General features: G+C 55.4%; 4 protein-coding genes across 4 annotated transcripts; 2 read left to right on the plus strand and 2 right to left on the minus strand.

Annotated features, from left to right (window-relative positions):
* Positions 1-595: 595 nt before the first annotated feature.
* Positions 596-2950, minus strand: DICSQDRAFT_101824 (NCS cytosine-purine permease). The gene is made up of 11 exons (XM_007363445.1): positions 2870-2950; positions 2581-2785; positions 2435-2525; positions 2274-2381; positions 2165-2224; positions 1990-2112; positions 1899-1935; positions 1608-1846; positions 1507-1552; positions 1179-1453; positions 596-1107 (listed from the first exon to the last, which is right to left on the minus strand). Exons 2-11 carry the CDS (start codon positions 2720-2722, stop codon positions 732-734), a joined length of 1497 nt encoding a protein of 498 aa, XP_007363507.1. The 5' UTR covers positions 2723-2785; positions 2870-2950; the 3' UTR covers positions 596-731.
* A 382-nt stretch (positions 2951-3332) lies between these two features.
* Positions 3333-5426, plus strand: DICSQDRAFT_101826 (Mob1/phocein). The gene is made up of 4 exons (XM_007363446.1): positions 3333-3661; positions 3717-3852; positions 3912-3994; positions 4048-5426. The coding sequence occupies exons 1-4, from the start codon at positions 3372-3374 to the stop codon at positions 5234-5236; spliced, it is 1698 nt and encodes a 565-aa protein (XP_007363508.1). The 5' UTR covers positions 3333-3371; the 3' UTR covers positions 5237-5426.
* A 238-nt stretch (positions 5427-5664) lies between these two features.
* DICSQDRAFT_55194 (uncharacterized protein) lies at positions 5665-9409 on the minus strand (the record flags this gene model as incomplete). The annotated part of the gene is made up of 10 exons (XM_007363447.1): positions 5665-6439; positions 6496-6814; positions 6867-6987; positions 7045-7086; positions 7148-7254; positions 7321-7970; positions 8031-8217; positions 8293-8392; positions 8442-8954; positions 9014-9409. 10 exons carry the CDS (start codon positions 9407-9409, stop codon positions 5665-5667), a joined length of 3210 nt encoding a protein of 1069 aa, XP_007363509.1.
* A 1826-nt stretch (positions 9410-11235) lies between these two features.
* On the plus strand, positions 11236-12543 carry DICSQDRAFT_101830 (uncharacterized protein; the record flags this gene model as incomplete). Its single annotated transcript, XM_007363448.1, has 4 exons — positions 11236-11960; positions 12019-12192; positions 12244-12395; positions 12449-12543. One exon carries the CDS (start codon positions 11236-11238, stop codon positions 11941-11943), a length of 708 nt encoding a protein of 235 aa, XP_007363510.1. The 3' UTR covers positions 11944-11960; positions 12019-12192; positions 12244-12395; positions 12449-12543.
* Between the last annotated feature and the right edge of the window lie 2626 nt (positions 12544-15169).

Consider the following 15169-nt stretch of genomic DNA (forward strand, 5'->3'; position numbering starts at 1 on the left):
TTCTTTTAAACTGTCCAATGTCTCGGCCATCCATAAGCGGGGGAGTGAAACCGATGGCCTTCAGGAACGCTGCGAGAGACTTGCCACAATGGAGATGGATGCCGACCCAGAGGAGCGTGTCTGGGAAACACCTCCAAAACCAGCGAGAACTCAGAGAGGTGCAAGGTGTAGCATAGTTAGCATATCCCGTCGTCATCGTGGCATCTGAGTCTTCATCTGCCTTCGCTCGAGGTGGGCAATTTCACCCTGCAACTTGAAGGCGCCCTGCCCGCGCTCCCGGTAGTACGCGGTCGACTATTCTACGCGAGGGCCGACCATGCATCACGTGTTGACCCCTCGAAAAGGTCAGACCCGGGTCAGACCCCAAGTCAGACCCCGGGGTCAAGCCGAGAGGGTCAAGGGGTCGAGTCTTGACCCGCACACCTCTGCACAGAGCACCACCCAACGCGAACGACAAAGCGCCCTTTTCGAGTAGCGGTGGGAGGGGAGCTCGGCTTCGCCTCGTCGAGAAAGTAAAGCCAGCCCAGCTTCGCGCTCCAGACCGTGTATTTGACTCTTGGCCTCAGGGCTCAACTCGCTGACAACACTTAGTTTGCCAGTATTCTCGGAATGCGGGATACGGATACAGTATACAGACTGTTCTATACTTCTGTTAACTTGTACGCCTGTTCTTGTCATCTCCGGGCCCCGTTAATCACCAAGAAAGACTATCCACGACAAACAGCCCAATTTTATACTAGCGGCCTGAACCTCAACTCTAAGTACCTCAGCGGAACGTAGAACAGCCCCGCAGACGCGAAGGCGAGCTCAAATCCAATGTCGCCCGTCCGTTGCGCGATCGGCCCGACGAACCACACCTGGTCCATCGACGGGATGATGAGCGCGCACGAGAGCAGGCACGCGCCTAGCGCAGCGAGCCCCGTCGGCAGCCGGCGCCAGTCGTTCCAGTAGTGGAGGTCGTACGAGGCGAAGTCGCCCCGCCGGATGAGGAGGTGCTCGACGAGGACGACGGCGCCGAACGCGCTCGCCCAATAGCCGATGAGCCCGAGGAAGTTGGTGAGCGTGTCGTAGAACTTGTGCGCGCCGACTATCGAGATGGGGATAAGGCTGAGTTTTGAAGCGTCAGATCAGAAGCGTCAGCGTGCGAATCATGGGGCGTGCCAGAGATAAGGACGTACATGGCCGTGGCAAGGATGGAGAACATGTATCGGGGAATGACAGCGAGCGGGGGGATGAAGACCTGGAAGCTCAGGCTGAAAGAGTAGAACGTCGGCGCGATGTTTGCTGTAACACTCAGAGCCATGAGCACGGTAAGGAACTTTCCGAAGTTGCCCGTCGGTTGGAGCATGGCTTCGATAAGGCCGCCAACATTGCCGTTTGCGTAGCCCTCGTTCCAGGCGGGGACGGAGGGAGCAGATAGGACCACTGCTGCTCCGAGACATTGCAGGAGGATCTGTGGAGATATGTTGAGATGGGTTGGGCTGCAGGAGAATAGACGTGACATACGATAGGGATATTGAATCCGAGATAAGAATACAAGAATATTGTCCAACTGTCGCGCATCAGGTCAGCTCCACTTCTGAAGGAATGGCGGGTGCGGCGCGTACCTGGGCACAGAAGGCGTATAATATATAGTGAAGTCGGAGCCAAGAGAGGCATACGTGATCACGAAACCAGCAATCGTCCCGGCAAATGAAAGAATGGCCTGAGCGGTTGCAGGCTCAGCAGGAGGCGGATTGCGGATGTGCTTGCCGCCGACGCCGAGAGCGACAAGGTATACGACCAGGACTGGCACCCATGCAAGCCGTTCGTACCAGTTGAGGACTCGATAGCCGCAGAAAGAAACCTGTCCGACACGTTCAACTGACGACACGATCTCATATAGAGTATGGTCTTACCAATAAAGATATGACAGCAACGACGACAATTCCGACGCTTCAGGATGAATTAGTCCGGACCCTCTCGGGATTGACATATTAGGGTGCGCACCTCCAGCTTAGGCGACCATCGGTGATGCTGGCTAATGTCTGGCCGCCGAGGATACAGTTAAGGATACAGAAGCCCATCATAGAACAACAGTTGAATACACTCGGGACGATGACACCGAAGTACCTGCAGGCTTGGCGTCAATGAATGCCTCGTCGTAGGAAGCAAGGAGGCGTACCCAAAGCTGTAACGAGCTTGACACATCTGGCGTAATCCCAGTTTTGGACCCCATGTTGATCTGACAGAACGATTAAGTCGTTGATCTGACATTGACGATACCAACTCACAGATAGGCTGGGAGAGCGCTGCACAAGAGATTGAAAAACAGTATCACTAGACACGAGTCTCGGAGACCCAGACCGAAGATTACAGGCCCCAGGGTGCCTGCTGAAAACCTACAACAACGATGTCAGCCCCTCGTTGAGAAGTGCGAGGCGGAGGGACGCACGATAAGATATTGAAGTTGGCAGACAACCAGATGAAGAAAATTTTGCTATACTGGGTGTCTATACGTTCACGCTCGGCTACCGGGGTGATACCTTTGGGACGACATTAGTATATACGAGCTAAAGAGGCGTATATTCAATGACGTACCTCTTGTTTCCAGTCCCCATTGCAAAGCCCTCCGCGTCCACCGGTGCGAATAGTGCCAATCACGTTGTGCGTAGGTGTAGTCGTGTACTGAAGAACTATCCTTCTCTACGTCCGCGACCGGAAACTTATGATCGTCGGCCATCCGGTAAATCGGACTGTGGCAAAGTTGTCCGGATGGGAGGATGAGCGACTTGAGTCAGGGAAGCTGAGGAGTACATATCAGACGCGGACGAATGGATAAACTCAGCCGGGGCTCCGCGGCGGAACGCAATCTCGAAAGGGCACGCACCTGTCTAATGTGAGACCTGAGCTCAAACGCCCTACTCCGCGGTCAGTACGGGAAGAAAGAGTGCATCGAGTCATGGTGAACAGGGAGGCAAAAAGTAGGATGAGGGAGACGAGCGGGAGAAGAGTTGTTGCGGGATATGGCATCAATCGACACTGGGACTGCATCTCCCGCACTGGCAGATCCTGATCGGGAAGCGCTAATCTCAAAGTAGCGGTACGTACTTACAACCTAACAGGTTGGTAGAACGAGCAGGCTTCGACACATAACATAGCGTACATGGCACAAATGTGTACGACATGGTCTGATGAGGCTGGTGGAAGAAGGCAGGGATGTAGCAGCAATACTCGCCAGCTAAGTACATAACTCGCTATAATGACCGAGAATGGCAGGTGTGTCCCACGGGTGCAAGTACGCGCGCCTGGCTCGGACGAGCGTCGACCACTCAACGTCCCGCTCACTAGCAGCGTTGGCGACCTCACTATCCTTGCTAAACGTTATAACGATGACGGTCGTCATCCAACGTCCGCTCAAAGGCTCTCGTATCTCTTCCTTTTATCCAGTCAAGTCATTACCTCCCCTCTCTGCCCTCGACAGCGCCTTCCAGCTGCAGGAGTACATCTCCCTCCTCATTCGCCTTGATGTGCATGACGTAGACCGGATCGTCTCTATACCGGGGAGAAGCGCAAACGACAGCCAAGACGGGGGAGATGGAAAGGAGGAAAAGGACGGCGAGAGGGATGGTAGCGCGGGCGTGAACGTTGACGAGGCATGTTGGGTGTATGAACAACTCCGGTAAGTATCCTGATACTTCGCGTATGCGACCACTTACTAACGCGAGAATCGTCAGACGACTGGCCCAAGACCTCTCTCACCCTCTCATAACCATGCTTCAGCAAGAATGCACGCGAAGTACCTGCCCCGAGATGAAAGCTGGGGAGTGGTTGTACTTGTGTGTTGCCCACGGGAACGAGGGCGCCATGGAGGTACGCAGATGGCTTCTGCATCACAGACGTTTTATTGATATACTCAGCACGGCCTGTAGCAATGTTGTGCCATAGACTACATCCTGCACACCCTAGACAGCGCAACCGCGCTCCTCAACTCCCCCCGCGCCTTCCCCTCTCGGTACGTCTCCCCATCCATCCCCATGCGCCATCCTAACCACAGCGCCCTCCCAGCCTCTCCGTCCCCCCCTCGTCTCACCGTCACTTCTCCTCCCTCGCCCGCCGCCTCGGCCGCATCTTCGCCCATGCCTACTTCCACCATCGCGAAGCGTTCGAGCAGGCCGAGGCCGAGTCCTCCCTCTACGCCCGCTTCCTCGCGCTCACCTCCAAGTTCGACCTCGTCCCCGCCGAGTTCCTCGTCATCCCGCCCCGCCTCTCCGCCATGGGCGACGACGGCCGCCCCGACCACGTCGAGCCCCCGCGCCTCCTCGGCGCCTCCCTCGACCCCCGCCGCGACCTCTCCGCCGGGGCGCACGGGGACCCCAACGAGTGGTCGCTGTCGGACAGGCACGTGGGCAGGGAGAGGCTGGACGACCGGTCGTCGCCTGCCCCCCCCAGCGCGCGGCGGAACGAGAGCCCGCGCAAGTTCGGGCGGAACAGGACGGACACGATGGTGTACAGCGAGGCGTTCAGCGTCGCGGAGGAGCTCGCGAAGGGAGACCTGTCCGAGGTCGACATCGACAGGGAGATAGAGGCCGAGCGGGCGGCGGCCGCGGTCGGGGCTGATATCCCGACGTCCGCCGCTGCTGACGTTGCGACGACGGCCTCGCCCGTGGATGAGAGCTCTCCACATGGGCCGGAGGAACAGGAGGAGGAACGCGAGGAAGAGGCTAGCCAGGCGGACGTCGAGGCGCCTGTAGAGAAGGCGGAGCCTGAGCACCAAAACGAGGCCGCAGAGGAGCCGTCTTCGCAAACGGAGGAGCCGGGCGCCCCTCAAACCGCTGATCCGGCGCAGGCTCAGTCTGCTCTTGGAGAGGAGGAAGCCACCGAGGAAACTCATGCACAAGAGAGTGCCTCGGGGGAGGCGCACGAGGAGCCTCAGCCTCAAACGGAGGAATCTGCTAGCGCACCAGCCGCCGAGGCAACGGCTGCCGAAGCAGAGCCCACTGGAGCAACTTCCGCAGAGCATGAGGAGGAGGAAGAGGAGGAGGAAGAGGCTGAAGAGGAAGATAGTGGCGAAGAAGAGGAAGAGTCTTCGGACGAGGAGTCTGACGTATCGTCCACGGTTGTGGGCGTCGTCAATGAAAAGCCTGCCTCTGCTCCCGAGGCTGAGACCGCGCAAAAGGAGGAAGGAAAGGAGGGTGAGGAGACCAAGACGGAGAAGGCGTCTCCAGCGGAGGGCGAAAGGACGGAGGAACCATAATGACCCCATAGCGCGATGACTAGGGATTGCCACGACGCGCTGTACGATTTGCGCTGGCCGCGGAGGCTACAAGCTTCATAGTTGCACGCGTTTACATTGATACCCCCTTCACAATTTGTTGAATTACGTGACTTTAGGTCACGATGAACGACGTCTTTCAGCTTGAGATCCTCATTGTTGGTGGAAGTACCGAGTAGCACACCCTGGACGATCAATCTGCGGGCGATTTCGCATCCTGACGCACAACTTGAGTGACACGATAGAGATCAGAGCGATGGCAACATGAACGATGTGAGAGCTATGTACAGGGACTATAACAGACAGCAAAAGCGAAGAAAGCAATACAACAACGATGTAGAGGAGACTCCAAGAAGCACCGAAATACACGAGGATAGATGTTCACAACAAATGGCAGACGAGAAATCTAATTAGACCTGAGAATATTTCCGTATATAAGCGGGGCTAATCGCCATCCATGAGTAGAATTCCGCTGCGATGGTCTTCGGGTATCCCAACGCCTCCGCCTTGATCTCACAGAGCGCCCGCGTTCCGACGTTCCACGGAAAGCGACTCCATTTCCCACGCGAGTGCTCGTAGTCGTAGATATATGCGTACGAGGACTTGACCCGGCGCGCCGACGCTGCGTCGAAGAAAAGTAGCTTGGGCGGCCTCGAATGGAACTCTCGAGACAGTTTGCGTAGGGCATCCTGTCGCTTCTCGATGGGGAGCTCGGTAAAATGTCCGGTTTTCTGCTCTCTAGCCGCGGCGTGAAGCATCTCCTTGCCCCTGGTGTACATGGCCTTCACGTGCGCCTTGATCGCATCCAGCTCCTCTCTCATGAGGTTGCAGCCTCTGGCGGCGAGCTCCTCTGCACGGGAACAGGCTTCTTCCCATGGACGGGCGAGGGCGTCATCCCTGGGAGGGATGAAGTCCGGGGGAAGCCGTTTCTCAATGATTCGGCGTTGTGTGGTACAAGCAAGGTCCACACAAGCGCGGAGGCGGTCCATGATAAATCTGGGCAGCGTATCTGGTCGTTGCACTTGCCGCCGGAAAGTTCGTGCCAGTTCCTCGCGCTCGCGATCCTCCTCCGATTCTTTCCATGCAGGGGGGCGAGCCTGCCAGACTTGGTTTCGACAATGTTCCTTATACTTCGCTGGTACCACTGTTACGCCCGTCTTGGACCCGTCGAGAATCGCACAGAACCTATAGCTTGTTAGTATATTGCGGAGTACCCAGGGTAGCTTTAGCGATGGGCTTACATGTATGCGAGGAAGATAGTGTCAGAATGATTATACCCATTCGCATACGTGCTATTCTCCCACCACGTCGAATACTGGCCCACGAGCGATTTATCCTGGAGTGCTCCTAGTAGATACTTCTGTAGGGAGTAAATCTTGAACTCTTCCGACGCCGTAGACGGGATTTGTGACAGGTATTCTGTGACCATAGCCGTGTTCTTCTGGAGGCAGGCTCTCACCATCGGCGGCTCGACAGCGAAAACACGCGGATCAGGAATATGAAACGCGTTGACTATATCTGGATCCCAGAAGACTTCCATGGTATCCCCGTCGTAGTCCCCTACAACATAACGGTCAGGGAATGTCAAGCACACTATCATAGTAAGACCAACCTCCTCCCGTCAAACTAGCGAGATGGCGATTGAGAGGCTCTCCCCGGAACGTCTGGCTCTCTGTCGATACAACGATGACATCGCAGTAGTGTCGCAGCCGTTCGTGGAACACAGCTTTGACCTAGGTACGTAGTTAGATGGTACTTTCTCAAAAAGTCCGGCATGCGACCATACGTACCTTCTGGACGTCACTGGGAACCTTACAGGGGTGTCGTGTGACCTTCAACAAGCAGGGCATTAGCTGTCGTTCGCGAGAAGCCAGCTGTGGCACTGAGGCGTACTAAAACGTCCCCCAAGACAAGGTCGGTGAGCCTGCCCTGATGATCGGGCAAATTACGTCTTGAGCTGCGAACGTGGACTTCGTTTGCCTTCAAGACACCATAAGGGTCTAAAAAGGAGGTGCGACCATTAGAGACCCCTTCCATTAGACTACTTCGTGGATGAGGACTACTACCTGGGACGATGAATGCCGAACAGGACATCGGGACCGCGAAACGGTACTTCGTCTGGAACGTCTTCACCACCTTCTTCGCCACCTCCCTCAGCTTCGCACCCAAAACCGCACAATCATCCGGCCTGAATCCGGAGTCGATGAGCGTCATGCACGTCTCCTCTAGGCTTGACGGTGACCCGCTTATGGGGTCCTCCCACCATGCGCTGCTTTGCTGGCGCAAAGCGGTGTCGAGCTGCGAGAGCCCGTCCTCGTCATCGAATTCGTCCTCCTGGTCGTCTGCGACATATCCGGAGATGCGCGCCCTACCCGAATCGACGCGCGCCAAGCGCGCAGCGACGACCCCGCCCTCACGCGCGAGTGCATCCCACAAAAGCTTCATCGCAGAGGCGTCAGGCTGGGGCGTATCCGCGCTCCCGTTGGTGTCAGCTGGCTCCCACTTCAGCAACGCATTCACGCGGTCCTCGAGGTTGATCTGGAAAAGTTTGCTGAAGCATTCGTACGGCACGTCGTTCTCCGCGAAATTCGTAATCGTCTCGGTCGACAGACGCGCGGGACACTTCATACGCGATGCGCGAAGAACGTCAAGCGTAAGCTTCGCCGGGTCTGTGTCGGAGGGGAGTATGCACTGTTCCAACGGGAGCGAGGAGTATCTGATCTTCGTCTGGGATGGGCGCAGCCAGATCGTTGGTTCGATCTCCTCCTCGGGAGACAAGTCGTGTCGCACGAGTAGCAGGCCCTTCGCACCTCCGATGCGGCACTGAATGGCCGTCGGCTCGTCTTGCCAAGCAGGGAATTTGTCGTGCAACATGCGCATGACAGCACGATTCGCGAAGCCGCAGCCGTCTGTCATTTGCATCTCACTTGGGGGCTTGCCCTTGCCTTCGAATGCGTCGCAAACTGCAGGGCCCGCGATGAGTGGTAAGTTTTGAGGTATTCAATGTCTGAGGTCTCAAAGCGCACTGAGGTACGTACTGATATCATCTACGAACTTCACGTTGTCATGTTTGAGACGGAGACCCGGCATGGAATTCGACAAGGGCAGTGCGAAGCGCGCCGCCCATTTGGCCATTGTCTGTATCTGATTCAGCTTACTGAGTAGAGGAAACGGACAATAGACGTACCTGATCGGAATTTAGCAACAGAGAGTTATGCCACTCGATGAACTGCATGAAGGACATCTCCGTCGCCGCACTCGAGTCAGGCGTCGATATCCGTACATCCTCTCCCGACCCGATGGCAGCCTCGTTCGTCCGCACCAAGAACACGTTTTGTTCCTTCGCAAAGAATGCGCGGAACACCGCGCCACCGATAACGAAAGGCCGTCGGAAGTACTCCGCGAGATCGTTCCCCTTCTGATTCAGCGCATCCTTCTGAATGCGCGCACGGATAAACCGCCGTGACCCAAAGCGCCGCATGAGCCTGTTCGAGGACCCTAGAGCGGGGCGCTCGAGGATGAATCGGAACTCGCTGGGGCGGCGGTCTTTTGCGACGACGACTTTAGCGGTGAAGTGCACTTTGCCACCGTACCAGTCGGGGTCGGACTCGTTGTAGGCTTCGTGCTCGTTGCATCCGAGCCCTCCGTACTGATGGTTGGGAAGGATCTCGTCTTCTCTATCGAGCTCGTCCCACGGAAGCTGTAAAGACGAAGGAGGTCAGCATTGATCTCACACTTCCTCGTCAAGGATGCACGCACCCTGGCGGACTGCTCACGGGAGTAGGCGTCCGCAAACTCATCCGAAGCGTCGTCACCATCCTCGTCGTGCGGGACGTCGTGCACATCTCCTTCGGCCGCACTGGCTTTCCTTTCCTGCCTGACGTACTTCGTCACCTCAGGAGCGGCGAGGGAATTCTTGCCCATGTTCTTGAGCTCTTTCAGCTTCGAGATGGTGAACCTGCTATAGTCGAAACCAGTGTTCACGTAGCGGGCGATCTCCCATTGGACGCCCCAAGGAAGCGGAGAGAGGAAGCCCACCAAGCGTTGCGGATGGGCAACTACCACCGGCTTGGGTGCTTGGAAGTCTGTGGCCTGTACGTCGGAAGCTTGTGGGACCAGTGTCGCCACAGGAGGGGCGGCGTCTTCCGGCGACATAGACGAAGCAGAAGGCCGAGCAAGCCCGAGGGAGGCACCCAAATCGGACGTGACTGTCACTTCGGAAGATGATGTAAACCCAGTAGGGGCAGTAGGTTTGGAGGAGGGAACCCGTGTCGTCAGAGTGGCGGACCCAGAATTGCCACGAGACGAAGGCGTTCCAGCAGGATAGCTTCGGCTGCGCGGCGAGTCCACAAGTATGGCCTTGGTGCGCGAGAGAGGGTTGCTAGCACCATTCGAAGATGTCTTTTGAGAGCCTGCGTTGGACGAGACTGCCGTCGAGTCGGTGTCAGTGCGCCTGACACTGGCGCCTACATCTACACCATCAACAACCGTGGCTGAAGAGTTTCGACCATGTACACGAGGTCCCGAACCTTGCGTAGCATTGGAGCTTTTCCTAGGCCGTTCTGAAGTGTCCGCGTCGTCGTCTCCTGAGCGCTTCCGCTTACTACCCACTTGAACTTGCTCCACAGCTTGGGTTCCAAGCAGTGTATCTGCGTAGCTGGTGTCCATTGTGACGTCGCCGAAGTCATTGTCACCATCATCTGTGAGGTTTCAGTACAAATTCATGAGCAAAGGCACCGCTCTTACCGCCTGGATATTGGGCTATGAGGGAAGATATGTCGTTCTCGCCGAAGTAGTCCGTGTAGTGTGTACTCTACGGTTAACAGCGTGTTAGCTCCTGTGTATATATGAAAATGACTGAACGACACATGAGACAAAACATTGCGTTATATGAATTTATGCGGATTACTACACCACTACAGCTATCCACAGCAGGGTATAGGTGATCGCGTTACATACATCTCCTATGTGCCATATCTCTGGCATATCCACCATCACTTGAAACGAATTGAGGTTACGTAGACTCTGATCACGTCAGCGACACGCCCACTGTGCATATGGGGCGTTTGCATAAACTCGAACTTTACACGTGGAGGCAAATACATTTCCCAACGCCCAAACGACCTCCAACTGAAAACTCGAGAAGCCCATTCTAGCGAGCATTTCTGTTGCAGGCAATCGCGAGCAAAACGTGGCATGTTGACCCTCGCATACCCGTGGAATGCAATTGCGTTGGACAGGAATACCAACGAATCTGTGTAGCAGCCCAGACCGAGTAGGTCCTCTAGCGCAGTAGCGAGCACCGCACCTATTGCGTTGAACACCAAACCGCTTCAAAGGGTATGACACATAGACAAGACGCGCAAGACAGGGAGATAGAGAAGGCTAGCACGGTGCGCGCACGAAATGTATTCTAGTATGCACCAAGCTTCTCGAGTGCGCAGTTGATACGAGGATAGTATGGACGCGTGTAGTTCCCACCACCACCACAGATCTTCCACGCTCAACCTCGACAGACACCGCCACAGAGCAAAGTCTAATAAGCAACATGAGCGTACCTGTGAGGAGAGCGAGAGCGACGACGCGCTGCGGGAAGGAACCAAGCTGTCTTCAGCGGTCATTATGGCGTCGCCTGCCAGCTAAGCGCGTCGCGGTCGCGTTCGACACGTTGAGAAGGCGAGCTGGGCGCGCAAGAATCAGATGAGTCCAAAACCAAGACGAGGGAATAAATGTGAGGGTATATGCAGGTCGTAAATGGGGGATAAAGGGCAAGAAAAAGGCGAGGGCAGGGGGCGAGAGAGGGACTACACGCGCGATCCTCAGGCGTTTCTCTAGCGCCGGCCACAGATCGACGATCACATATTCGCGTGTTCTGTGGCGGCGAATATGAGCGTCTATCATCTCTTCTCACTTTGCTTCCGTCTTCTTGTTCGCCGCGAAGGTCTCCGCCTTCCTATCGCCCTACGGACATATGAAGCAGCATGGGAATCATACCTCACTCACTCACCACGCTTGCCAAAGGCCTCAGCTTCGAATCCCGCACCATTGGCATCCTTCGAGAGCATCTTTCCATCTCTTGCCGCCATGTTGGAGGTCGTGGTGATGGCGGCATCGACCTCTTGGGCTGGTGGTGGCTACCACACGAATGTCTGAGCCATGCAGCGTACCAGGACTCATCAAACCCTGTGGAGAACAGGCCAGCCCGCACGCCGCTCCGCATCTTCGCCCAGTGCAAGGCCGAAGAGAAGAAAATTGGACCACGCTACGTACGCGAGTTCGAAGGCACTATCTTACGCAACTGCCTATCACAGACAGCGGGCGAATCAGGTGGATCCGTCACAGGTCTCTCCAGGAATGCCGCCGTGGGCGTATTCGCCTCCACTTCGCCGTTCACGAAGGCATCTCTTCTTCAAGCGTACTCGTCGCCTTTACCTCTTGTTCTCTTGTATCTTCCTAATGCCCCCGTGTCTGTATCAAACGTGGAGTCCGGAAGCAGTCCTCTGGGCGCTCTTGTCTTCAATCCAGCTTTGAACGGAGCGAGCGGCTTGCTCCGGGACACCGTAGAGGCCCGATGGGAGCGTCTTCGGGAGTCCGAGGAGGGACGACCAAGGTTGTGGTACAACGGCCGGCCTCTAGAAAGTTGGACGCCGGATGAAAACTTCGAAGGCATACCAGAAAGGCTTGATTAGTCTACGAAGCAATCTTGGTACGATTCGTTCATCTCAAACTCTTTTCGACCCATTCTGAATACACGTCTTTGACAGTGTACATCGCGGCCTGATGTCAACACGGGATGCTATCCCTTTCTGCTATATCACTTATTTCGCTGATGTAAATGGTTGTGAACATCGAATTATCCGCCCACACCGTATCGCGTTCACTGCCTAACCGCCTCAGGTCGAGCAGTACGTGGGAACCCTAGCGGTAATCACTGACCAGTAAGACAATCTGCCTAATCTATGAAGTTATGCACTCACCACGTATGACAGAGCCGACAATGTCCAACTTGTCATCAATCCTCAGTGTCGGAGTTAGCGGTGTTGCACGAAGCAGAACGTACAAATATGCAGCTCCGGAAAGCGCATTCCTCGCCGCGGACGTGTAGACCAAGGTGTTCAACACCATAACCGCTGCGAATATTGTCAGTACTTCTGTGACATGAGCCTTATCTGAAGCTCACCAATTCCGACCAAGAACGCCCAGGTTCCGTCCCGCACGATTGTATCCAGTATCGGTCTCCGGCCAAGTCCCTCTCCGCGGCTTTGTTTGAACTTCGCGATAGTCATCGCAAAGAGCACTGCTTCGAATACTGTCGGCGACAGCCTTCACGAGATCATGTCAATACATATATCGCCACAACGGACTTGTTGCCATACCATACCACCAGCATAACCTTGGGACTCGCCGTCACAAGACAGTGTCCGTCGTATTCAAACCGTCCGGATGCCATGTTCATGCTGAATGCCATCGCTCCTACGCTTGCTGCCAGCAAGCGAGGAGCACGACCAGAACAACTTTTCGCCTGTTATACAGGATATATACTATTTCCGTCTTCATCAGCGCCAAGTCTCTTTGGACCGGGCGCGAGGATGTCGATTCACAACGGGCAAGATACGCACCTCGTACTAGCAGGATTACCTGGACGCTCAGTAAGACGAGCTCGAGTAGGACGCCTTCGACAGTGACCTCGATGTCGCAGATCCTCCAGGGCCGGTGCGTCTGCAGACCAGTCTGAGCGAACAATCCGGTCAACGTGCTGTGCCGGCCAGTTGGTGAGCTGTGTGCCATTGTCGATACGATCCTAGGGGAAAGATGTGCTTACGCTTCAACAGCTAGGGGAAAGTATCGGATGAATATGTATAGCCATCTGAACCATCCGTTTGGCTTCCTGATTGTATGGCAAGTCTCTGCTTCGTTTGGACAGGCTAGCAACGGTTGTTGACTTACTCCCAAAGCAACTGTACCTGGTTATCTCTCCTCAACAAATATCCTGTAAATCCATATCGCACTTGCCAGTACTCACTTCGTCCGCGAGAGAAGTGATGATGTCCCACGACAAACACGTGAGAGCCGCAACTGCTAATCTGGCGGTCAGTCTCAATGAATGCTGGTGTCGTCACGTCACTGACAGCATGTGTACCCGGTCGTTCCTGTCGCGATACTTTCCTCGGTTCCGGTGAACATTCCAGTGTGAGATGAGCTTCAAGTGTAGGGCTTGAACGAGAAACGAAAGCTGAGAGGGCGTTGACTGGCTACTGGCGTTCATATATGTGCTGCTCTGAGGACCTGCGGAGAAGCCTGCGAGCTGTCCCTATCTATCACTTCTTCGATCGAGTGCAACACCCGGCGAACAGATGCTCTAGAATTGCCACTGATATTTTCACAATCTTCTCCAAAACAGTACCTCGTGCATAGCAAGCCGGGTCCCACCAATCCGCTGGGATCTGCAGTCGTGGCGGTGTCGAATTGTCCAAAGCATAACCCTCTCGACCGGCAATGTCGCGGGCAGTCGACTAGTCTCGACCAAGACCGTCCGCGTGTCAGCGTGGACGGTCTTGTATCAAAGTCCGGATATTCAAAAGGGTCTGGACGACGGCCCGTTACTGATGATGGATAACAATCCGATAAGAAATCAGTTAAGCGGGGAATCAAAGTAACATAAGACATTTTGTAAACAGTCAGCCGCGCAGTGTTGTACGGAGAGCCTTGCTCCTCTCCGCCGTCTACGATGTCCGAGCTCCATTCGGAGCATGCCTCCGTGCCGAGCTACGGGAGGGGTCGCGTCAACGAGAGCAGGGGTATGATAGTCCAGTGGAGAAGGAGATGGTGGCGTAGATGGACGGGGGGAATCGTGAGTAGTTTTGCGCCGCCGCCGCCGCGTTGTCAATAGGACGTTCAGCGGCGCACCGGACTGCTCGAACATGCACAATTGAGACTAGGCGTACCGTAGACAGCAGCCCAACCAGTGGACTTGAGCACCCGTTCGGCTCGCGATCCATAATGCACCACGTTTGTTACTGGACATAAACATTCACATTTACTCTGGTTCTTATCTGATTACAAATTGATTCTAATGATCGATCATCCTCCAGACCCTTTGATCAAGTCGGACTTTGATACAAACCCCTCTCGCGTTCCCGTGCGAGGGGTTTGCGCCGAACCTAGGTGACGAGCTTGAATCGGTGCAGATCAGACTTCTTCGCCGAGGGGATCCAGACGCGGCTGACCGGACGCCATCGATACCGCGGCTTGAGGATTGAACCTGAACGGATATGCCGTTCGAGGCTGAAGATCTTTGCCTTCCTCGTCAATCCGCTCCCCACGCAAGTCCCAGGTATGCGTGAGATGGCGTAGCGAATAATGTGATGGCCTGCCACTTCAATGAATCTCCCAGTTGTGGTGTAGAGTAGCCTCATCGTGATCGCCCTATCAAGTGACATTCAGATCGACATGATGTTGTAAACGGCTGTGCAACAAGGGGTGCTCAATTCTTGTCGGTCGCTCAGATGCTCGCGCGCCTATTGGGCGCCTGCCTAGCTGCATTCAAGGTCAGCTCAAGCGTCTGCAGCACAGCGAGCAGAGACACGCAGGCAGCAGGTGCAACACGACCGCATGATGCCCCCGAGCTGGGACTAGAGAGCGACGCGAGGATTTGACAATTCAGAAGCTATAAAGTTGCTTGTCTCGAGATATGGAGTCGCCTCACAAGGTTTGAGTCCAGTTGCCATCGAGCCCAGAGCGGCACCCTCAGCTGAACCATATATATGTCGTGCTGATTCTGTTTCCGACTTGGGCGCATTGTGTACAATAAGTCCAGGTCAACGAGTTTATAAGCTCTCCCGACGTCACCATTCACTTGCTGGGCTGACTTTCCCGGGCCTAACAAACCTAGTATGAGACGATCTTGTCGATCTC

Source organism: Dichomitus squalens, assembly GCF_000275845.1.
Source record: "Dichomitus squalens LYAD-421 SS1 unplaced genomic scaffold DICSQscaffold_6, whole genome shotgun sequence".
In the NCBI taxonomy this organism is placed as follows: domain Eukaryota; kingdom Fungi; phylum Basidiomycota; class Agaricomycetes; order Polyporales; family Polyporaceae; genus Dichomitus; species Dichomitus squalens.

What these genes read in the sequence shown, in the direction of transcription:
- DICSQDRAFT_101824 (XM_007363445.1), bottom strand. Translation starts at nt 2,722, where the DNA reads ATGGCCGACGATCATAAGTTTCCGGTCGCGGACGTAGAGAAGGATAGT. An exon ending in GATGGTCGCCTAAGCTGGAG is followed by an intron (nt 1,936 to 1,989) that starts GTGCGCACCCTA and finishes TTCATCCTGAAG; the next exon opens with CGTCGGAATTGTCGTCGTTG. An exon ending in TTGCTGTCATATCTTTATTG is followed by an intron (nt 1,847 to 1,898) that starts GTAAGACCATAC and finishes CGTGTCGGACAG; the next exon opens with GTTTCTTTCTGCGGCTATCG.
- DICSQDRAFT_101826 (XM_007363446.1), top strand. Translation starts at nt 3,372, where the DNA reads ATGACGGTCGTCATCCAACGTCCGCTCAAAGGCTCTCGTATCTCTTCC. An exon ending in TGGGTGTATGAACAACTCCG is followed by an intron (nt 3,662 to 3,716) that starts GTAAGTATCCTG and finishes GAGAATCGTCAG; the next exon opens with ACGACTGGCCCAAGACCTCT. An exon ending in GGAACGAGGGCGCCATGGAG is followed by an intron (nt 3,853 to 3,911) that starts GTACGCAGATGG and finishes CACGGCCTGTAG; the next exon opens with CAATGTTGTGCCATAGACTA.